The 23,409-nt window shown below is 40.3% G+C and overlaps 2 protein-coding genes across 10 annotated transcripts in view; one reads left to right on the top strand and one right to left on the bottom strand.

Moving 5' to 3' along the window:
- primpol (primase and polymerase (DNA-directed)) overlaps nucleotides 1-14,306 on the top strand; it is an 18,241-nt gene extending 3,935 nt beyond the window's left edge. For 3 of the 6 annotated variants that reach the window (XM_040144966.1, XM_040144961.1, XM_040144965.1), the window contains exons 6-14: nucleotides 1-74; nucleotides 164-315; nucleotides 493-655; nucleotides 750-847; nucleotides 1,004-1,090; nucleotides 1,900-2,008; nucleotides 2,090-2,166; nucleotides 2,306-2,352; nucleotides 2,499-3,051. The exon at nucleotides 1-74 is cut by the window's left edge and continues 29 nt beyond it. In XM_040144966.1, coding sequence (XP_040000900.1) covers nucleotides 1-74; nucleotides 164-315; nucleotides 493-655; nucleotides 750-847; nucleotides 1,004-1,090; nucleotides 1,900-2,008; nucleotides 2,090-2,166; nucleotides 2,306-2,352; nucleotides 2,499-2,732 — 1,041 coding nt within the window. In that variant the 3' untranslated portion in view covers nucleotides 2,733-3,051. Of the gene's footprint in view, nucleotides 75-163; nucleotides 316-492; nucleotides 656-749; nucleotides 848-1,003; nucleotides 1,091-1,899; nucleotides 2,009-2,089; nucleotides 2,167-2,305; nucleotides 2,353-2,498; nucleotides 3,052-13,241; nucleotides 13,259-14,036 lie in introns of those variants that run through there. The other 3 variants (XM_040144963.1, XM_040144964.1, XM_040144967.1) reach the window with 3 other exon arrangements.
- Nucleotides 3,256-22,805, bottom strand: acsl1a (acyl-CoA synthetase long chain family member 1a). 4 transcript variants are annotated; one of them, XM_040144960.1, is made up of 21 exons: nucleotides 22,722-22,805; nucleotides 12,683-12,895; nucleotides 11,772-11,886; nucleotides 11,602-11,666; nucleotides 11,411-11,512; nucleotides 10,928-11,027; nucleotides 10,633-10,808; nucleotides 10,401-10,433; nucleotides 10,119-10,170; nucleotides 9,953-10,026; nucleotides 9,131-9,208; nucleotides 7,813-7,947; nucleotides 7,422-7,556; nucleotides 6,988-7,083; nucleotides 6,824-6,896; nucleotides 6,607-6,695; nucleotides 5,658-5,774; nucleotides 5,396-5,539; nucleotides 5,158-5,259; nucleotides 5,007-5,078; nucleotides 3,256-4,570 (listed from the first exon to the last, which is right to left on the bottom strand). In XM_040144960.1, the coding sequence occupies exons 2-21, from the start codon at nucleotides 12,875-12,877 to the stop codon at nucleotides 4,430-4,432; spliced, it is 2,094 nt and encodes a 697-aa protein (XP_040000894.1). In that variant the 5' UTR covers nucleotides 12,878-12,895; nucleotides 22,722-22,805; the 3' UTR covers nucleotides 3,256-4,429. The 4 variants fall into 4 exon arrangements, with proteins under 4 accessions (XP_040000894.1, XP_040000892.1, XP_040000891.1 ...); XM_040144958.1 differs by lacking the exons at nucleotides 9,131-9,208; nucleotides 22,722-22,805 and adding exons at nucleotides 8,991-9,068; nucleotides 19,713-19,745; XM_040144957.1 differs by lacking the exon at nucleotides 22,722-22,805 and adding an exon at nucleotides 19,713-19,745.
- Nucleotides 22,806-23,409: the final 604 nt, after the last annotated feature.

Consider the following 23,409-nt stretch of genomic DNA (forward strand, 5'->3'; position numbering starts at 1 on the left):
GTCCTGAGCAAAGCCAAAAGTGGAAGTTGCCTGGATATTGGGATGAATTCAGTGGCAGAAAACAGTGAAACAGGGTTTGTTTTTAAGAACTGTGAAGACACTTTTTAATTTCTGTGCTATCATTACTATATTTAACTCGTAACTTGTAATGATGTACTGACAGCAGAACATGTGCTGTTCCTGAGGAGAAGGCAGCAAAAACAGGTGAGGTGGCTGATAGTCCACAGACCAAGAGACGTAAGCAGGAAGAGACAGACCTCAGGTTCCTCAGGGTGAAAAACAAGGATGGCCAAGACTGTCTCTTTGTTGATGTTGGTAAGAGAAACCACAACTACAATTTTATTTATTTAATTTTTACCCTTATATCAGACACATGCACTTGCTTGTGTAAAATACTTACCTTGATATATTCAGCACCTATTTTACGTATAATCCTTTGTAAACCCTGACCATATGCACATGAGGAATTTAATTGCCATGGCTACCATTTAGGTGTCTACACCAGGAACAGAAATTTCCGCCTTTACAAGTCATCCAAAGTGGGAAAGAACACTGCATTCGCTGTGGCAGACGACAACCAGTTCATTGCCAAACTTGAGAAAGGGTTCTCTGCAGAGGAAAGCGTATTCTTGGCGTCCTTGGTCTGTAATGTGAGGTACGTCGGGCACTCTCACAGATTTTTCTGTCTGATGCAGATATATTACTGTCATCACACCACAGCATTAGAGCTCATTTCTGTGTATCATCAGTTTCACAGGTCAGAGAATTCTCACGTGGGACGTCCCAGAAACAAAGGAATCCAAGACCTGGAGACCTAATTGCCAGCAGGGCACAGCAACAAACCCAGGTGACCCTGATCTGACAGCACAGGCTTCTCTCTATATTGTGCATATGCACATATTGTATCATATAATCAGTCAGCTTATCAATATTTTACCTTGATATTTTTAAACATAAAGAGTTTTAATTAATTGAACTTTTTTTTCCCATCCACCACTGGCAGAATCACTTTCTGGCTGCCTGATGTCCCCTCATCAAGAAGTGGACAACTTTGTACTAACTGTGGTCAGAAAGGATGGGATACAAGGAAGTAAGTGTTTGGGCTGATACAGGATGTGCTGTTGCAAAACTAGTTTGACACCTGGGGCTGCAACTAATGATCATTTACATTATTGATTAATGTGCTGATTATTTTTCCAATTAAGCAATGAATCTTTTGGCCTATAAGATATTAGAGAACAGTGAAAAATACCTGTCAAAATTCCAAACAATTGTTTTGCCCAACCAACAGTCCCCACAGATATTCAGTTCACAGTGATATAAAACAAAACATCAGCAAACCCTCATATCTGATCAACTAGAACAATTAATGTTTGGCATTTTTCTTGGACAAAATAACTAACGATGGATGAATTTTTTGTTCATCCCTAGACAACACACATTTGAGCATACAAGTGCTTGTGTTTTATTAGTTTTAAAAGCTGCTTTAAAGTTAAATGACATATAATTCAGAGCTAATTTTATTGTTGTAGCTGAGAAAGTGAAGAATGGATGCTCTTATGTTTTTGATCATCCTATAAACACATTACTGATTTTCTTGATCAAAAATGTTATTTTGTGCGATAAGCACGTAATATATATGTAAAAACATTGTATATGGTCAAAAATATTGTGATGTTTCTCTTTTTTCTCCCATATTGCCCAGCCCTTTGGAATATTATATAATGCTATGAGCATTTGATGAGTTGCAGAGTGTGTGTGTGGGTGTGGGTGTGTTTGTGTGTGGGTGTGTGTTTCGGTGTGTGTTTTTCAACTATTCTTTATCAGAGAGCACAATGCAAAAACTGATTTTAACAGTGTAGACAATTTCTTTCTTGTCTCTTATGTTTACCTCAACAGACATCAGGCGATGGAACTACTTTGTCGCGGAGCAACTGCTTGTCTACGACATTTCCAAATACCGCTGGTGTGAAAATGTGGGAAAGTTTCATAAAAGCAACAACATTATGTACGTACAGTATGTTTCATGTCCTGTAGACTGTCTTTAGTGTGCTCCACCTGTCTCATTTGGCCTTATCCTCCTCTGCAGGATTGTTGTGGATCTGAAAGAGGATGTGTGGTACCAGAAATGTCACGATCCTGACTGCAGGAAGTTTAGGTCCTCAAGTATGTTATGACCCAAAAAAGCAACTATACTGACTTTTTATTTAAAATCACTCAAGGGCACATAACCTGTCTGTGAGGTAATGAATTGCAGAATTGTGATAATACAACCTGTCTGAAGTGGACATTTCTCTTGTTACAGGTTACCCACTGCCACAGGAGATCTGTGTCGGCTACATCATGACACTGGTTTGTTTGCTTTATTTAAACTAGCATCCAGACTGACTAAGCTCCGTTTCCCAGGAAATCCTGCCTGTTGTCTTTTAATTTTCAAAAGACACGGTGTCCTTCACAGTATGCAGCAGCTTATGATCATGTCTTGTCTTCACCGACAGGATGAAGAGGACCAGGCTTACTTAATGGACGATGATGGCAACATTGACCCCAAGCAGAAACACAACCAGAACCCACAGAACACAGCCTGTCCAGAGGAAATGTCTGCTGATGTCTGGGGAGACAGACAGGATGATCAGGACTATTTAGACAGCCTGGACGACTTCGAACACACCAGTGGGGAGATCTCTGATCAGGATCTGCTCAGTTGCATGGCAGATTTTGATTCCCAGTAGAAGGTAATGTTATCTTGCCCTGGCTGTGAAGCATCAACTATACTGTTAACACTTTAAGTCCTCCTTTAAGCAATTTATAAGCAGTATAAAAACATGTAATAAATGGTTTTTAACACAGTGTATTTGTAAGCAGATATAAATGTTTATTAATGTATTTTTCAAAAACTGTTACTCCTCCTGTAGGCACCAATAAAGTGGGGGCTGCTGTATTAACATATAATGGCAATATAGTAAAACACAGTTGGAAAATTATTAAATGTTTTCATAGAAGTTATAATTGTTGACAAATACTGTACATTAATAAACACTTAAAATGTCATTATAGCTGCTTAGAACTACATTATAGTGTTTTAAAGAATTTGGTAAGTGTGTGTATATACTGTATATAAATGATAAATAGGGGGACTTAAAGTAAAGCAAAAAAATATATATATTAATGCTTCTAGCTACCAAAACATCTATCAATATTTCACATTATAAAAGACATTAACCAAACACCACAGTTTTGGAAGAAATTATTTATTTGGTACAGTTGACAAATATAGAACCTGTACTTGTAACTCCAGCAAAAAAACAGCACTTTTGCCCTTTTCGTGTCGTAAGAGTCTTTAACAAAAAACGATAACAATATGGCTTGAACTCTCAAGGAGTCTTTGACATGATCACATGTGCATAATGATCACAATCCTACAAAAACACCTGAATTCACAACAGACCTTTTTGTTAAACAGGTGAAATGTTGTTCATTTTCTCACAAGACTGATGGTTTCAAGGACCATCAGTGAAAGTTAATGTGAAATGCTGCCGAAGACCTGGAATTAATTTTGAAAAAACTGGCTTCTTTAAATGAAATGTGATACCAGTCTTACCAAATATTTCCCCTGAATGCACCATTTATTCTGCAGCTTGTGGCACTAAAATTTGAAAGGAAGAACTGCATGTGCATTATTGTAACATTCAGTATTTTCCCCACAGTGTTAAAAGAAAACAGCCAAAAAAACACAAAACATCTGTCAAGCAACATGATTCCCAGTAGGCTATTAACTAAATTGTGCAGCACAACAGGTTTATCAGTCCTTCAGCCCACAGCACTGAGAAACATGGGAATGCAGGGAATTAACAATATGGAGTATCAGGCACAATACTCTGCATACATATTTTCAGCAGATACAATATTTACAGGTTCAATGATTACATTAAATATAAGCTTAAATAGATATCCAAAACATTAAATAGTCTGGTATATAGACAGTCAGTATTTGTCACTGCATTATAGGATTTTTTTTCCTGACTCCCAAGAATTGAACCTGACAGAAGTGTTTGCAAAAGTTGGACTTTTCTGAACGTGAAGTAGTCAGACTTATGGCAGTTAAGGCATGAGCAAGTCACATTTCCCCTTTGTGTTTTTTAACCCTTACTCTTGTTTTAAATTATACCAGTAACAAAATGACATGTTCTGGGATAATCTGAACTCAATAGCCAGTGATAATGAGGAAAATTTAGCTGTACAATCACTAATTGGAGTGGGGACAATACATACTTCAAACTGGGATTCATCACCCATTTTGTTTAAAAGCAGTCCCCACAAAATTGAGAAGATTGTCACAATCAAGGTAAATCCCCTTCACAAGGCTATTCAGTTCTGGCTGAGTGCTCTAAATGATTGTCACCTCCCTACATTACTCATCGATCCCAGTTTACATCTTAATTTTGGCATAAAGTTCATCAATCTGCTCTCTGAAGTGGTTCCGAAGATCAGCCCTCTTGGCCTTCAGGGTGGGTGTCAGGAGACCGTTCTGAACAGAAAACATCTCAGAATGTAATGCAATATCTCTCACCTGCAGAGAGGGGAAAAAAAGACCATTTTCGATTAGTCCTTTGGTTTACAAAGTGTCCAAAACTAGTGAAAAATGCCCATCACAATATTCCAAAGACCACAGTGATGTCTTCGTATTACTTCTTTGTCAAACCTACAGTCCAAAACCCAAAGATTTTCAGCTTACTATCAAATTGTACAAATTAATAAGATGTAACTATGACATTTTTGCTTGGGGGGGGGGCATTAAACAACTTATCAGTTGGCGTTTTATTAGGTCAGTCAGTGACACTGATTAATCGACTAATCATCTCTAATTTTAAGAGGAGAAATGAAGAATTATTGATCCAATATGTTGTAGCTTTCAAAGAAGTTGCCGTTCCCAGACCAAATACTGCCGAATGAAAAAAGCAGAACTTGAAGGTATTTTGATCAAGTCAAACGTGGCAGCAAGTCACCTGTTCAAAAGACTTGAGCCCTGCTTCTTTGCCTAACCTCAGGATGTCCTCCAGAATGGCGTTCTTCACCTCCTAAAGACAAACAGAAAAATGTTAGGCATGCATAGACAGGTGGCAGTATGTTTGGACTGCTCATGGTAATAAATGTGACCTTGTTATTGCACAGCTCAGAGTAAGATCCTTCAATCCCCTTCTTCTTGGCCCAAATAGGTAAAAAGTCCGGATCAGTCACCACTATCCCCACCAGACATGCCTTGAGAATACATCAAAGATAACATGGAGATTAAATTCTGCAAACTATCAAACAAGTATTAGTTTAGATATAAACAAATTAATTTCTGGTTTATTCTCTTTAACACAAGATTGAGTAAGATTCATTAAATAATGACCTGTAAGCTATCACCATGAACAAATATCTGGGACACTGGATCACTGCGATTGTAGATGGTTTCTATTTTCTCGGGGGCGATGTATTCTCCTTGTGCCAGCTTGAAAATGTGCTTCTTTCTGTCGATGATCTTCAGAGTGCCATTCTGCCATAAACCAGAAGAGAAACTTAACTTGTGATCAAAGTGGAACCTGCGCCACTTGACAACCGTAACGATGACCAGAGTTTTAGGTCAATATTGCCGTTCAGCCTGTTCTGCTTACGGGAAGCCATTTCCCAATATCTCCTGTGTGCAGCCATCCATCCTTGTCGATTGCCTCAGCTGTTTTCTCTGGGTCTTTCAGGTATCCCTGAAATACATTTGGTCCTTTGACACACACCTAGAGCGACAGAGATGACAAGTAAAAAAAAAACATTTAGAGTGATTTTAACCTTCTAGCGCACCGACATCTTATTATTTTTATGCTTATTTGTTAAATTTCTGAAGGTGACCTCTTTCCAGTTTTACTTGTTTATCATGATTCCCCTGCCTTTAAAAAAAAAAAAAAATCCTATCCTCACTGCATTGTAATAAGGCATTTACTGCAAAATATTTGCATGCTCCTGTCCCATTTCCATTGCTTATGGTGGTTTAAAGTGGGGATAATACTGCTCACTTTTCAACAGTCTGTCTTTATAGGCATTCTTGGTGTTGCACTTGGTCGTACAAATGAGAAGTGATGAATTAGTTGTGTGAAGAGTAAGAAAAAAAAGAGTTTATGAGAGGAGACAGTTTTGGAAAGTTTCAAAAAATTGCAAAAGCAACAGTTTTCAGGTGCTGTTGGACAATGTGAGAAGCACTTTGTTTGTTGGATGCTGAGGCCCTAAATCTGTCTGACATGCAGCTGCTCTTTAGAGATAGAAAATGGAGACATGGAGTTGTTTCAGAATAAAATAAACCAGCGATGTTCAGTGTAATTAAGGAATACGTCACCCAAATACACACACTGCGGCTCTTTTACATGTATTTAACAGTTTTTGAAATGAACAAAGCTCTGTGGTATGGATTAGCTTATTTTAATGTCAACATACTGAAATAATACCTGCGTTATCCTGTAAGTCAAACTGAAATTCTAAAAAGTTCTGTTTGTTGTGTACAAAGTCAAAGCAAATAAATATTTTCTCCCATCCACTGTATGTATTTGATGATGATAATGAAGTAGCACTCCTCACCTCTCCCTCTCCATTGACTGCCAGGTAATTCATTTCTGCCACATCCACCAGTTTGATAGCATTGCAGGGCAGGGGAGGCCCGACGTGACCTGACGACACAGAGTAGCTACAGTTCAGTTTCATGGTTGAAAGAAATAAGGAAACTAATTGTTTAAATTTTACACACAGGCTATAATAGACCAGAACAGACAATATCAACAGTTAGTGGATGATCTACCTGCTGTCCAGTCTCCAGGCATTGACATGGAGCAACCAGCTGTACATTCAGTTTGACCGTAGCCTTCATAAAACTGTAGAAAAAAAAAAAAACCTTATTGGCGACATTCATGAAAACAAAAATTCCCAAACAATAAGTGAGATGGGCATGTTGACGTGGCTCACCTGACAGCCCAGAGCAGCCCGCAGGAACGTCAGGATGGTCGGCGACACCGGCGCCGCTCCTGTAATCATGAGTCTCACGCGACCGCCCAGACTCGCCTGCAACGTGCGAGACAAAACAGTAAGGCTGAAATGTCAAACTGAAACACCGGCCATCGTTTATTATGCATCATATAGGACTGAGAATGTGTTTGTCTAACCTTACAAATGAAAGGAATGACACTAAAAAAGATGATTTACAAATACAGAATCTAGAATATATAAAAGGAACATCAGCTAACGGGAGCAAGCTTCGCTCAAAACTAAATACACCAGAGATCTGGTGTAATATCCCCGAGTTTTTTAATGCAAGTTGAAGACAGAGTTTTTTGGATCTCTTTAAAGTCATAGAGTTAAACAAAAACACAAGATACTTTCATAAAACATGTCATGTTTACCTGTACTTTTTGGAAGATGAGTTTGTCCCACATGCTGTCCTTTCTGATCACGCCATTTTTCAACTCTGCCTCCTTCCTCCTGAAGGCAAAATCGAGCAGCCATCTCTTCAGCGGCGTATTGGCCTGACCAAATACCTGTAGAGAAGTGGGAAAAGTTTATTTTCAAGGGCCCTGCAAATGAAAATCAACACATTTTATATTAAACGTCGAACGAGGCAGCAGACCAGAGAAATTGGAATAGAAAAGTGAGCAAAGTATCAAATGAATAATAGTCACAGAGAAGAATGTTTCTCGAAAAACAAAATGTGACAAGAAAATAGTGAATCAGCTGGCTCTTATAACTTTTAACGTGTAACATTAGATAAACTACAGAAGCGATACTTTGTCTGACCTTGTCAAACATGCGGTTGAGGAGACGTGGGACCACAGGGAAGACTGTTGGTTGCAGTGTTTTCAAATCATCCATCAAAAGTCGAATGTCCCCTTGGAAGTAGCCGATTCGAGCCCCGTTGATGAGGATGACACCCTGATGAAGAGAGAGCTACTTATTCCTCTTTGGGCAAATAAAATCAGCATGATTTTTCAGCCACAATGGGGCAGTGTTGTTTAACTTAGACACTGCACTTCCATCATTTGATTTTGAAACCAACTGCCGACTTGTTCACATCCAGAAGCTCTTACCAACTATGTTACCTTAAAAGTCAAAGACTTCTTGAGCATTTATGAAAAACAAATTCATCAAAACAGCCAAGGAGGACATGAAGTTGACCAGCATGTGTTGCTTTTTCCTGTCATAACACCACACACAGCTCCACACATCTTTTAAAGCCGCAAAATGTTGGGTTATTGTTTAAAATGTTTTGACACGGGCGATGACAGGATACTTGAGTTTCAATACTGATAACACAGCCACATTTTATTAAATATCTTACTTTGAGGAGAATAGACATGTTTTTTCTACAAAACCTTTTTTTATATGTAAAGTTTATAAAGTTCTTAAATGCACAAGTGTTTAATTTTGTCTTGACACAAAACAGCTTTACGAGAACCTTGGCTATATAAAACCATTCAAAAATTAAGAGAATTGTTAGTTAAATACGGAAGTATCTGCTCAAAGAATAAGTGAACAAGACTAAGAATTTGGACGAGCATTTGATTCCAACTTTTGGTAATTGAGTTTTTGAGACTCACATTTCAGTTGGTACTCAAAAAGTACTGAGACTCAATAAAAGCTGCAGAAGTTAAGTTAGAAGCAAATCACAACAAACAAACATGCCACTGAACCTAAATATTTTAATATAAAGCAAATGGCAGAGCACTGGTGCTATCAATATTCTCAAGGCTCTGTCATATAATATTTCTCATTTACAAATAAAACCTCCTTATTGTATAATACTGCTGATTTCAAAATGCTCTGAAAACAAAATTTAAGAACCCAAACACTCAAAACTCAAAGGGAGCCTTAAGGGACCAGATGCTATCTGTTTAACAATACTTCTGTGATTCTTTGGTCTCCACTTATGATTTCGTTATGCAACAAATCTGAAGGTTAACAAGTCCAGAACATACCTGTACAACCCTCTCAAACATGTGAGCTAGGGGGAGATAGGATACATGAATGTCATGGAGGTTCAGCATGCAGTGTACCTGCGGAGGACACACAAAACAAAACGCGTGCATGTATGCAGGTCAAGCCTGGCGTACTGTACCTCCACCACCCTCTCAAACATATGGGCCAAAGGGAGGAAGGAGATGAGCACATCTTTAGCGCTGGGCCTCAGTGAGCCCTGGACAACACCATACACAGGGGGATGAAGAGGAGAACAGAGGACAGGAAAATATAAAGGGGTCAGGGGTCAATCCGAGTCAGACAGGACTTAGTTTAAATGAGGCCCATCAAACAAACCAATGCTCATATTTTATTTGATCCACATCTCATTAACGCAAGGGCGTAGGTTTGGTTTTCCGAAGCTGGGGAGGCAGTTCAGTCAAAGGGAAAAAAAATGGTTGGATCCATTTATAATAATAATGATAATGACTGTATTTTTGTGCTTTCTGTAATAATGGTAGTATAATAAAAATAGAATAAATGTGCTAATGTGTAAATAGCTGCATTATTAATACACTACCCTACATAAAATCACATTTATTTTCTGATCATATATGATAGATAATTCCGTATTTCCGTCTTTACTATAACGAACACTGTCCATTGATTTTTTTTTATTTTTTTTTACCTCAAAAACATGCACAAGAGGTGGAAGTACTTTTCTTTTTTTTTTTTTTTTTTTTTCCAGCCCTGTGTCTTGCCTGCAGGCTGCATATGGCCCCAACAGCCTCCACCAAGATTTGGGTGCTTACATGGTACCAGAGAGGTTAAGAGGTTAAATGTATACAAAATGTGAAGGAATATATCATCCACCTCGAAAAAAGAGGGCTGGAATCAGATACACAGTATAAGAAAATGTAATTTACTGCATCTTGAGGGTCAGTACTGAAACTCCAAAAGATGAACTTGTGTGTTTGTTTACCTCTGTTACTCTAAGGAAAGCTGCAGTGTTGGAGATTACATTTCCATGAGTAAGCAGTGCACCTTTTGGGTTTCCTGAAAAGCAATTAAAGCTCACAATTATACATGATGTGAAAAAAAAAAAAAAAATTCTAAAAGGTTAACGTCGCAGTAAATTGTGTAATTACCTGTGGTTCCAGACGTAAAGCAGATAAGGGCAAGGTCCTCTGGTTTAGGGGGCTGTAATCAGAGCACAGATCTTCACTAATGCACATGAACCCCAGATTGCTACTGCATTAGAAGTTTGCCTGATGCAAGTGCAAAACCTAATTTCTCTCTCAGACACTGTCCTGGTGGTAACAAATACTGTAAATGTGCCGAGTTGAAAAGCCGATGCTCGCTTAAGTAAGACCAAAGAGCCTTTTTTGGTGTAACTGACGGGTCAAATGTAGTGTACTGTTCCTACTCACCACTGGTTTCTGGTGGTTGGCTTTGCCCAAGGCCTGGAAAATATACAAAACGTACAGTGAGTTGTAGTGTGTCTGTAACAACAACAAGAGGCTCAGCTGGTTTTCCAAAACATCTAGTGATGGTTGCAAATATGCTCAGTAGATACAAGCTGTAATACTGCATAGAAAAGATAAGGTTGTTTTGAGGTCCTTAACATAAATAAAGATCTGAAGATTAAGTGTTTATTCTCACCTCAACGTCCTTCAAACTCAGGATCTCGATGCCACACTGCTGTCCTTGGGTCAGCAGGTCGTTGTCAAGCGCCTCCATGAGCACAATCGTCTTCACTGTTCCCCCCTTCCCATCGACACAGTCCAGAATCATCCGAGCCTTTTCGGGTACATCGCAGATCACTGTTGAGACGGCAGCTGAAAAACAGACGCAACCAAGTTAACCGCTTAGTTTGAATCAGGGTCCTTGCTGTAAAGCACTGTGATAGCACTGCGGGTGGTGCGTGGTTAACGCGTAGAGGTGCCCTTTTGTGTACCTTTGTCAATAATGTAGGCGATGGCCTCTGTGCCGAGCGTGTCGTACAGTGGGACTGCCACCAAGGAGTATGTGTAACAGGCCAGCTCTGACACAGTCCACTTAGAGACAAAAAGCGGAAGAACATTACTAATGAAAAAATACTACTAAATACCCCAGCAATAACTCTCTGAGTGATACATTTCAATTTCAATACCGTATGAACCAAAAGGTGTTTACTTTGCGTTTAATCGTATTATCATCAAATACTGATAATATGGCTACAGTAGGAGTCAATGCCAGTATGATAGGGAAACAAAATGATTCTGAGTCTCTCAGACAATGGAACTTTATTTTCAGAAGCCCTGACACTTCACTGTTGATTTTATAGTTTCAAGTGCCTTCAGTGTAAACTACAGATTTATTAAAAGGATTTACAAAACAATCTTTACTTTCCCTACGGAACGCTGAACAGGCTAAAAACGCCAAGTATAATTTGTTTTACCTCAGGCCTGTTCTGGGAAAAAATACCAATGAACTTGTCTCCTGTATGAGAGTGTCCTCTGTGAAGGAGACCTGAGCCGACATGCTCTGCTCTGTCTGCCACCTGTGCAAAACAAAACAGAAAGTGTAGTGTTGCTGTGAATTGTGAAAGAGTACGACGCTACATTTACATCTCCGTGGTCCGTATCTCACCTCTTTATAAGACTGCCACTCGTACGGCTGGTTTGGTTTTCTTGATCCTAGACAAGGTCCATTATCTGCGATGGTAAATAAAGTTGACATTTATCTACGTTCACAGGAAAAATGGTGATCTTACATGCTCAGGGACTCCCATATTTAACTGATACAAGCACAGCACTCACTTGATACTCTGAGCCCTCGCTGGAACACCTCGTACATTGTGCGTGCGTCGTCGTAATAGTGTGTCATGTTTTCGTTACTATCGTTCAGTACTGATTTTCTTGCACGTTCTCCACCCTACAAGAAAAAAAAAAAAATTCAAAAAGTTATGACCATGTTGGAGTTATGACCGAATCTTCCACACACCTTTATGATGGAGAACACGGATTCATTTTGACCACACAAACGCGGACCCTGTGCTGTACATGATGCAAAAGTTGTGATTTGTGCTTAGAAAACAGTGATAAAAGTGGAAGCAACAGTTGGTGCAAGCCATGTGTGTTCAGCAGAGAGACCTATGTCAAGTCCAGTTTCCCCTCCATTCAACTCTTCTACCATGACCTGGATGACATATCAAGCAGCCTGCTGGAGGAGGATGGAGGGAAGGGATTTTTCACAACCTGGCACCCCCTTCCTAATAATGGCTGAGATCAAGCTTTGGCAAATTAATTATTTATTAGCCATGTATAAAATGATTGATTACAGCTTATAAACCCTTAAAAAAGGGTGCCTTTGAGTTTGGTACCATACTAACAAATATCAATACAGCCTAATTTCCCAGCACACCCTGCTGTAACACTGAGATAAAGCTTTTAGCTCCTTAAATGTGAGAAGGGAGTGAGGATGTCAAAACTTGTAATGTGAAGAACTGCACCAACAGCAGCTTTGATTATGTGCCTGGAGAGGATCCCATTAACATTCCTTATGAATGAGATCTGCTGTTTAGTTTTTTTTTTCTCTCAATTAATCATGCTTCACTTATTCCATTAACACGCAGCATTACAGGGCAGTGGATGGACAGAGTCATCTAGTTTCCCCGTGTTGTGTTTAGGACATTTGACATCACAAAAGAAAACGAAGAGAGATCACTTACTGGTATTTCCACCGACTGCAGACCGAGGTCACAGGGCGGTTTGAGGGCTTTTGGCCGGGTGGCAAACCAGTAGGTGGTTATGGCGGCAAAAGCACCCATACCCATGAGCGCGTTGGTAGGCAAGCCACGCACGTACTGCCGAACGTCATCCAGCTCGGGAATGCGCAGCTGTCTCAGGACTTCCTGAGCCTGCATGGCTGTTCTGCACTGACCCTGCAGGGAACCAGAGAGGGGAACATTAAATTTGATGTTATTTCAATATTAAACAGTCTTAATTCAGCACTTCTTCTTCTGCATGTTTGTCTCTGTTGAAATTAAGCTCAGGGATGTGTTAAAAAGAAAATAACAGTTTTATTTTAATAATCCAGATTTGTTTAATTCAATATAATCTGAACAAAATCTATTTGTGCCTTCTAAATGTCTCCAGTACTTTCAAAGGAAACTGGTTCATGTGAGCGTGTTTCCCTGGTTAATGCTATTCCTACAGAGCTCCTTAAGGACGTGGTGATACAGCAGGATGTAGTATTTTATCTTTTTATCAATGGCTCTCTTGTTTTAGATCCTTACAACATGAGATCCCGCTCAAACTGAAGATGAAGCATAGTGGTCCCATTCAGAGTTACAGGCTATTTACTATTGTCTGTCTCCACATATTCACATATACAGTATATGCAATACTGAATAAACTCTATGCAATATGATTTTTTCTCTCTTTTTATTTATTTATTTTTTTACATTAACTCATTTTGAACTTTTTTATTTTTAAGGTATAGTAAAACAGTGAAGGTACAGATGGGGGGGGGTGACATGCAATACAGCTGCAATGGTTAGACAATTAATGAGGCGATTGAAAGAAAATGAATCCACAATTATTTTAATAATTGATTAATCATTTTTATTAAAAAATCTAAACCTTCTCTTGTTTAAAGTTTTCAAATGTGAAAATTTGCAGTTTTTTCTTACCTTAGAATTATAGTAAATTGTTTATTTTTATTTGTTTAGATCTTGTGCATTCTTTCAATCTTAATTGTGATACAGATCAGTAATTTATTGTCCTCTTTCTGGGTGTCTCATTTTATCCTCTTATTCCAATATATATACAAAAACAGTCATTAAAGTGAATAGTATAGATCATAAATTAAATCCTTGTAGTGATGTTTAAAGTAAACAAACAGCAAGAAATTTTTTTGAGGTGTCTTTATGTTTAAAATCCATAAAACCAAAAGATGTAGACTGTTTTCAAAAAACCACACCTCTAACATTAATCCAAGCGGTTGAGATATACGCTGCCAAAAGACAAGTGTGTGTATGTTTGCCAAGTGTGTGTTTGTAGATGTGCTATCCTATTCAACAGCTGTGCACTTGGAAACAAAGACACAGGAAGGAAACATGACTCCACACAAAATTTCCCATCGCGAGCTTCCAAGGAGAGATGAGGACACGACCACAGACACTACGCACACTTCATGGAACACCACAACACTCCTTTCTGGAGGGAACCGAAGCTTCCTGGTCAGGATGTTTACGAAATTAGCTCACTGGGCTGAAAGCTCAGTCCTCAAAGTGGTGGATATACAGTATGTCTCTGCTCTGCTAAAGTTTTAATACAACAGTCAAACGATGGTCAGAATTAAACCAACTGCCTGTGACTTTTAATTACATATTAATGAAAAATGCAAATTACATGAATCTGTGGCAGGAAATAAAACTCTGACTGATATATCTAACTAGCAATTATTTCTCAATTATTACATCCAACTATGGAAATACATGAATTAATAATTCACCCTTTCAGAATTTAATGTTCCTTTTTCTCTTTTCAATTCTCATTTGTTATGAGACTTGGCAGCTTCATGTTCCGCTCATTTGACCTCTAGACTGGGAGGTAACAGCCCTGTAGGTAGATGAACATGTGAACAACCACCATAGAGGTAACAACTGACTTCTCACCTACTTCTATTATCAACACCATGCCCATGACAAATAGGACCGGTGCCAACTGGGACAAAGTGTTGTAGAAAAGTTGCCTAACAAGCTACTTATATTACATTGGATTGTAATTGCAACTTCAATACAATAAACTGTGCTTAAATGAGATCATTGTAATTCCACTTAGTTTTTATATTCAGACATCCAAAAAAAAAAGGTATTAGCAGGATTAATGAAGGTTGTATTTGTCCTCTATGAAAAAAAATACATATTTTTTTATATTATATATAAAACGCCATTTTAAACATCACAAAAGCTCCACTAAATGTTGCAGGTGTTAGCCTCTTAGCCACTAGGAAAAACAAGCAATGATCACACCACAACTGACCTGGAGAGGACCAGTTAAATGGATTTTTGGAAAAATTTGTCAAAAATGAATGCCGAACTAAGATGAAATAAACCTCTATACTCACAGTCCAACAGTGTGTATATGAGGAAAGGTAGAGACTGTGTCCAAAGGTGGAGAGGTGTAGTTTATCTGGAGGGCCCTGTGCTCCAACAGTTGCTATTAGAAGGATTCACACTGACCTCTAATAGACCTCAGAGGTTCTCACAACTATGAATAGCAGGGACACGCCCCTTTCAAACAGAAACACAGACGCATGAGACACAACTAGCCACTCAGAGTGCAATTCAAGTGGCAGGTTGATGTGGTACTTCTTTTTTCTAAACATGTCATGAGCATTTCATCCTAAGGAAAACACGAGAAATATAGAATATACGGAACATAGAATATGTCTGTGTGTGGCGTGACGATAATGATGGCTGGAGGTGCACTTAAGAAAAGACAGGTTCAGAAGGAAGTGAGCGCTGATCTGAGTGAGTGAAGCATTTTTCAGGGATGTGTATTCAAGAGTGAATGACCAATACCTTATCCATCATTATCTGGACACAGTGTGTGAAATTCTTGTGTTGCCGAGGTTCCAAACTTTTGAATCTAGTCTACCAAAGAATTATACACTAATTACAAGAAAGTCTGTTTATTCTACCTGATAGATATGTTGACAAATACATCTGTTTTTTACACTGATATGTAGTATGTAGTATGTGAGAGCTAACATTGACTTAACTGTGACACACACACAAAGCCGAGGATATGTGCAGATTCCTTGGAGTCTGAGATGGATAATAGGTTATAATTTCCAGTTAATTAACTAAAGTTGAGACAATCTAACCCTTATTTTCCCACGTTTTCAACTTTTGAGACCAGTGAAATCTGTGGGAAATGTGTGGACGCATATTACTATATATGTTGATTCCTACATTTCAAGATAGACATTACAAGACAGAGTAAAAAGTGGCAAGTCTGAGAGTGACAGTGACAGTGACAGTGACAGTGAAAGTGTAACCAGCTGTGAATGTAGCAAGAAAGATACACATGGATCAGATTGGAGTGTGACAGAAACGTGTCACAATGCTGAAACATAGGGGTGGCGGGTATGGATAAAATCCTATTCTAAAGCCCATCATGGTATATGTAATTTTATATCATGATATCAATGTATGTATATAAAATTCATTTTCTGGATATTACCTGGTATTAATGGATACAAGAACCTTACATTAATGTCAGTTTCTGGGTAATTCAGCAAATTACATACCTGCCAAAGCACGGTACTTCACATTGATGCAAAAACCCACTATGACCTTACAGTATTTCTGCTCATTAATTTGTAACATTGCCCACAATGGACCAATATTAAAGGAACAGATACCATGATATTAACTGCATGGCAAAATCTCCGATGCTTGGCAAATTTATATCATCTTATTGTATATATCTTAATGTTGTCGACCCCCCCCACTGAAATAGTATTTAGTTAATCATTTAAGTCATTTATCAAATTAAAAACTGGTTACTTAGAGCTTTAATTATGTCAGGAGGCAATTGCTTTTTTCTGTTTTATATTATTGTGAATTGATTCTTTTTTTTTTGTCTTTTTGACTGTTGGTTATACAAATTTAGGCATTTTAAGACAATTTTGGTCTCTAAGAACATTTTAATTTTACAGACTAAATAATCAATGGAAAGAATAATTAACGGGTTAATTTATAATGAAAATAAGTGTTAGTGGCAGCTTTACTATGTGTGCGTCTTTCTGTCTGATGGCCAACAGCAGGCACATGCCATGGTGTCATGCTCAGCTGAGAGTTGTTCGAGGCTAAAGGTACGCCGACAACCCCTCCACCACCACCACCACCTCTCCTACTCTCCATACTTGGCCTGGGAGGATGACAAGCCAATGGCAGAGCCAGCTCTCCAGTCACCCCACACCCCGGCACACATAAGACACTGAAAAAAGGGGGGAGAGGGCAGCTGGTTCATTTGACACATAACAGAGCATCGAGATTGGCTGGTGGCAGCCTACGGCTCGGGAGCAGACTGCAGACGGTAGCTTTGAAAGAGTCACAGCCCAGGGAGTTGCAAAAAACACACATGGTCGGTCGGTCGCACTTGAAATGCTCACGTTCCTCTTCCTCCGAAAACCAAGGAGCAGTGTGACACAGAGCCGATAAAGAGTTAGGGTGTTGAGCATCAGGTCAGATGATTTAAGATCATTAATGCACCCTTACCTCCGGAGGATTAGCACACGGAGCCTTCAAACGCACAAACTGTGATCCCAACTTGACAAGACGGATGCTCTTAAATTCTCAGAGGTAGCTTTTTCTCTTGGCTTCTATATGAATCTGCGTAATGCGGTATTTATCATGCACAGCTGAAAAAATGTGCAGATTATTCGTTAAATTGATTGACAGAAATCGTATCTGCAACTAATTTTATAATCGATTAACTATTAAAGTCATTTATCAGGCAAAAATCCCAAACATTATGTGGTCCCTGCTTCTCAATTAAGTCTCCCTCAAATCACAGTTCATCACATCAGGGCCTCTAAAGTTTTGGATTTCTACAGATGTTCACTGGGGCCATAGTAAGAGCAATACTTGGCATTTAAACAGTTTGAAAGGGTGGTGTTTTCACGAGTGCAAAAATGTAAAGAATGCTTAATACCTACAGTGGTAGCCAAATGTTACTTCCAAGGTCAAGGAGCGCATCATGTTAATCATCATGTTAAATAAGAGTCTAATCTTTCATTTTTTTGTTATCACACTTACATACCAAGGACTGCTGGCTCTACACTGAAATACAAGAACAGCCCTGTTTCTTTAGCATTAACGTTACATGTCTCCTTCATGAATCAGCAGCTGGGGAGGATGCTTACTTTTAGCTTCAGCCTCAGTGTTTTGGCAGTCAGGAGCCCCTTTTTACGAGATTTTTGGTTTTAAATGAGCCAGCTGGAAACATTAAGAAGTCAGCCAGAGACAAGCGCTTTTCAACCCACTCACGGAGCTAATATTAGCCAACAAGCTACCTTGTCAGACAGTTGTCGTTTCAGCCACAAAAGTCCACGGTCACGGCTAGAAAACGAGAAGCTGCTGTTTAAAAAAACGACCAAGCATCTCAAGTGTTTGCCCCTGTTGTTGTGTGAGAGCAGAGCGCTTGACAGGTGCAGCAACGGTAACTAAGGAGGGAAGGGGTTTAGCCAACGGCGAGCAAGGATTTACTGCTTTTCTTTGTCTTTTGTGATCCTAAACTGAGTATCTTCGCGTTCTGAACTCCAACCTGCACAGGATAGGCACGTAGATAATGGATGAAGGGTACTTTCGTCGTGACACAAAAGTTAATCAAGTCATATTAAGTCTATGTCAGTATTTCTAGCCATTGTAGGCTACAGTTTTTTCAAAGTATAGACGGTTTATGGTTATAACAACATACCAACTTACGTTAAAAACAACAAATACGTGTTGTTTCAGAGCAAAACTGTCTTGTTTAATAAGATTTTTGTCTAATAGTGGGAAAGTTTGTGCCCACTGACACAGTTTACCATGATAACAGTGACAAACTTGCCGCTTAAAAATTCCTAGTAATTTTTGAAACAGTGGGTTCTTGATTTCAAACAGAGATACACAAAGGCAGGTGCCCATCTCTAGCCAGCAACCGTTGATTTCCCCAGATGAAATGACGGCCGTCTAGCAGATTTTACGAGCTGTTGCCGGCGAGCACGTTCAGCTGACGTTTGCCCCAAGTTGAAAATGCTGTCTCTGGCTGGCTTTTTACTGTTTCCAGCCGACTCGTCTCAAGTGAGAGTCTTGTAAAAGGGGTCTTTGCATGCGCTTGATGGCTACATACGGGGTCTCATGCTCAAAGACTGGGGCTGGCTGCAGGCACGTCACAGGAAAACAGCCAGCATCTCACCAGTTGATGATACATGTAGAAGACGTGTAATGTTAATGTAAAATAAAGAAATGGTACAAAACAAGATAAATGACATGTTGTTATAGCAAGAAAAGTTTCTTGTAAATTGAATAATTTGGTATGCAGTGACAGGAAAATGTCATAATAACATTTTAAAAAATTTCGGTTTTACAGAGAAACAAAAAGAACCATTAGTTAAAGTCCTACTTTCATGTACATCTTTAAATCAATGGCTCCTCCACTTTTTTGTTGTATGTCAATGCGTGTCTGTTACAGATTTTCTGCTTAGTCTGAATAAAGGCAGAGGAAGGAAATTGCCTGTCAAATTGAAACTATTTAATTCTTCAAAATTGCCTACAACTTCCTGATTTGTGGACTAGTAGAAGCACATGCAGTGTTTCACTATCTGTTGAGTTCTACAAATGCAAAACGTTGACATGTGAAATCGAGGTGCTATTGACTTATTGGGCCCAGCTGCCAATACCTCATGGATAATTAATAACAGTTTTACAAATAGTACAGCCTGCCCGGAGGGACGGAATCTAAATAGAAAGATCTGTCAATATATTCCTGTGTTTTTACAAGGGCTTAGTGTAAGGATGCTCCAAGGTAACTTTTCTTCCTAAGGATGGTGGATGAGCAACACTCTAAAAGCAAGTTGTGAAAAGGTGAACAGGAAGAGACATGCGCTGACATGCAGCAACAATTCAGTGAGAAATGGGGTGAAGGGGTTGGAAAGGCTGTGTGTTGTTACTGCACGTCTGCTGGATGGTTAACGAAGCTTACGTGGCTTCGGGCTTTCATCGTCTTCAACCCTCTGCCTCACTCGTGTCCATCCTCCTCCGGTCCCATTCAGCCCTGGTTTTAGGACACAAAGGCTGACCTTGACAACCACGCTCAAGACTGCGAATCCTGACACCCCCCCCCCCCGATGAAATCGCACACTTTCAGTCACATGGTCACACAGTGGACAAATGTACCGGGCTGGGTGGAGGATGGGATTTGTGAAGTGGAACAAAGGTCACGCACCCGTCAACCGCTGCCTGCGCAGCATCAGGGCATATGACCTCTATACTGCAGGTCGAAGAAAACATAGTGTCATCTGAAGCATTTGAGAGACATCTTAAATATTCAGTTTACTATCACATAAGGCAAAGAAAATCCGCAAAGCCTCACATTGGAGGAGCTGGTGTTAGGGAATGTTTGTCATTTTATTTGAAAAAAAAAACAAAAAAACTGCTTAACCATGTCAGCTCTACATACAGCAGGCGTCACACGTCAATCATTTGGGGTTGAAAATATATAATTTTTTAGCAGCAATGTTAGATTAAAAGGTGGTGTCTTAACTACTGGCATTAGCACGGGAAACGTCGCGCGAAGCTACTTTTATGAAGCTCAAATAGAGGCAATGGTTTGAGATATGAGGACAGCTTCCCATCATACTGAAGTGAATGATATTTTCCAGAAAATTTCCATTAGAAACTCATTTGGCAGAGACAATATTTGCAGCGGTTCAGTGTTCTTGTAACGCTCCATGTAAAAGCGTAGACACTTTGCTGGTTTGTTTGTTGAGCCAGATCCTCAGTTTGCTTCTCTCACGTCATTCTTTTAGATTCAGTTCACGCAGTATCATCCGGTTGGTCGGGATGACTCTTCTGAATCCCGGCCTGAGCTGAAATACCTGCTTTTAAGTGCCTACGCCAGAGCTGCTCTTCACTGTTGTGTAAACATCAGCTAGCTCACTCGATCGCATGCTATCGAACCCAAAGCAAAGCGACTACTGGGGTGGCGGTCTGCTGCCGCATAACAAGACCACATAACGTCCCTCTGTTGTCCAATGAAAGCTACTCCTGTGCTCCAAGGCAAAAAAAACCAAACACATGATCAAGTCTGCAGTCACTTTGCTACTATCCCAAGTCTGTTGTGTAACCGCTCACGTGACTGCACTACATGACCAAAGGACCACTACCTAGTTTTTTTTAAAATGCTGTTTAAAAAGAGAGAAAAACGACGAGCAAAATAGTCACATTCCAAAGATTCCCTCAGGAGGAAGTTTGCCATAAAATGCCTTCAGCAACAGACACACTGTACTGCGCCCCTTCCACTACCACCACCCCCGCAAGAAAAGATACTGTGCTCTTATTCACCACCAACACACACACACACACGCATACTGTACCTGTGTCACCGAAGCAACAAACAAACAAACGGAGCGTTCAGCCCATGGTAAAAGAGGAAAAAGTGAGAGCTGAGAGATGTGCCGACTGACTGAGGTGCTTTGGTTATGAGCTGCTTTGAGATCCTTGGCTTCATCATAGAGCAGGATGGGGCCCCCAAACTTGTTCATCATCGAAGGAGAATCTGACCACCATCTATCTGTCAGTGCCAGTTTCTGTTGTCTGTCTCTGCTCCGAGAGGAAATAACAGAGCTGAATAACTGCTGTTTCTCTAAAGTCTGCAGTGAAGTTTAAAGGACCATACCAGTGTGTTTTGTTTTGTTTTTTTACACTGGCAGGAGATTGTGCAACTGTACAACCTGACTGCACGGACCTCTTATCCAGTTGTTGTTTATTATGGAGTACAGTAATCCTTCCTCGGTGTAGAGGCCAGAAAAGAGGCCTTTTTTCCCCACCATGGTCTTGTGCCTCGAGCACAGTAGTAAGGACCTAAACAACCGTGTTAGTCAATAATGTTCTGTACCACTCTCTCTCACTCTCTCCCGGAAAGCCTCCTAGTAAAAGTACCGCCTATTTGTTTCAATTGATATATGATTACACATGATTTAAAAAGGTCGCACCCTAATAGCCACTGACGATGCGTGTGTTTAGCTGTTGTTCAGTTATTTGCACATGTGCGAGAACTGGCGCGTGAACAGGTGAAACTGAAACTGCCTGTGCACAGGGACCCACTTTTCTGGCTACGCCTCTGGTTGTGTGTGTCCATGTAGGGGGGGGAAAAAAAAAGGTTTGAGTTTTCATCTGAAGAGTCTACACCACCGTACCTCACAAGGACAGTGTCGAGAGGTTGCCATTAGGTTTTTTTTTCTTTCTTATATATATATATTGCATAGAAATGAATGGAGCCCGCTGAACGCGCGGGGTGGGTCGAGACACGAAGAACTCCTGGTGTTCCTCAGCGTGCACCTCCTCGCTTCCCCCGTGGAAGTGCGCTGAGGAGGACGGGTCGGGGGGTTGGCAGGGGCAGACACACACACACACACGCAAGAGTTATGATTTGATGTGGCGGGGAAGCCACCACATACGCCAGGCAATGGTGACACTGTTTCCCCTTTTCCACTCGTTGTAATCTCACCTTCTTAACTAACGGTGGCGTCATGTGCGCAGGGCCGTTTCGGTAACAGAGCGGATAAGGCGGCGATTAGACACCAAGTTTCGAGGGAAAGTATCGATTCACGCACGGTGTCTTATCGCGCTCTGATGCTACGCGTCCGTGCCTGCTTCCATCCGGGGGGACAGCTTCGTACGTGCGCGGGTTTTGTCGGCGATGCCGACGGATAAAGAGGGGTGAGCAGACCGCTCGGGTCACCGGACGCGGTGTCGGTGTGAGCATCATGGGATGGAGCGTAAAAATAAAGATATGAGCAGAGGGGGGGGGTGCGAGACGTGGCTTGGCTCCGCTCTATTGTAAGGCGACAGTTAAAGAGCGAAAAAAGGGGGCAGCCGGTTTCTGGGGGCTCGCATCCTGCCTGTTCCGAACATCTGTAAACACGGAACGGTCAACGCTGATCTACGGTTGGACGTCTGGGTTTCCGAACCGGCAAATGTTTCCACTGACCTGTGCGCAGCGGCGGATCCGGAGACTCCGACCTGATTCTTGAAGAAGCAGAAGAAGCAGCAGAAGCAGCGGCGGCGGCGGCGGCGGCGGCACTCTACAACCGGTTCGGCGGCTGCAGATCGCAGCCAATCAGAGGCGGCGTTGCTCTGCCTTAAAGTTTGAGAGACCTGCTGTCATTGGCCAATATTGTCGTGGCAAAGGCGGTTGCATATATGTATCACATACAGTTTGTGTAGGCCAGTCTCTGTGTAACAGGCAGGAGTAGCCACATCCTGTACAGAAAAACTGGAAGTTACTTTACAGACTTTATTCTGTGGTGGAAAGCAACAAAGTACATTCACTCAAGTGCAATTTAAGTGCAGTCTTTTTTCAATGCAAACCTATTTGTTTCCAGTGGTTTTCTAAAATCAAATTCAATTTTTCATCATTCTAGTGCGGAAACACACCTCATTCGTTCTTGTTTCGATATGCAGCCGGTTCTTTATACGGGTTTATTTGAATGAAAACCGGATGCATGACCTAGTAATAGATGTTTTCACTTGTTAAATAGGGTTATTTTTAGGACCAGTGGTGGAAGAAGTATTCAGATCTTCTACTTTCCCAATACGACAATGTAAAAATACTCCATTACAAGTAAAAGTCCTCCGTAAGTAAAAAAAAAAAAAAAAAAAGAGGTATAAATAGTAAA

This window comes from Xiphias gladius, chromosome 15 (genome assembly GCF_016859285.1).
Source record: "Xiphias gladius isolate SHS-SW01 ecotype Sanya breed wild chromosome 15, ASM1685928v1, whole genome shotgun sequence".
NCBI lineage: Eukaryota > Metazoa > Chordata > Actinopteri > Istiophoriformes > Xiphiidae > Xiphias > Xiphias gladius.

Bases quoted from the DNA above. Each gene is read 5' to 3' on its own strand.
- acsl1a (XM_040144958.1), bottom strand. The intron at 10,171-10,400 runs GTGAGTAGGAAC...CTCTGATTACAG, and splicing joins CCAACCACCAGAAACCAGTG to CCCCCTAAACCAGAGGACCT. The intron at 9,069-9,952 runs GTAAACAAACAC...TGTCCTCCGCAG, and splicing joins CTTTCCTTAGAGTAACAGAG to GTACACTGCATGCTGAACCT.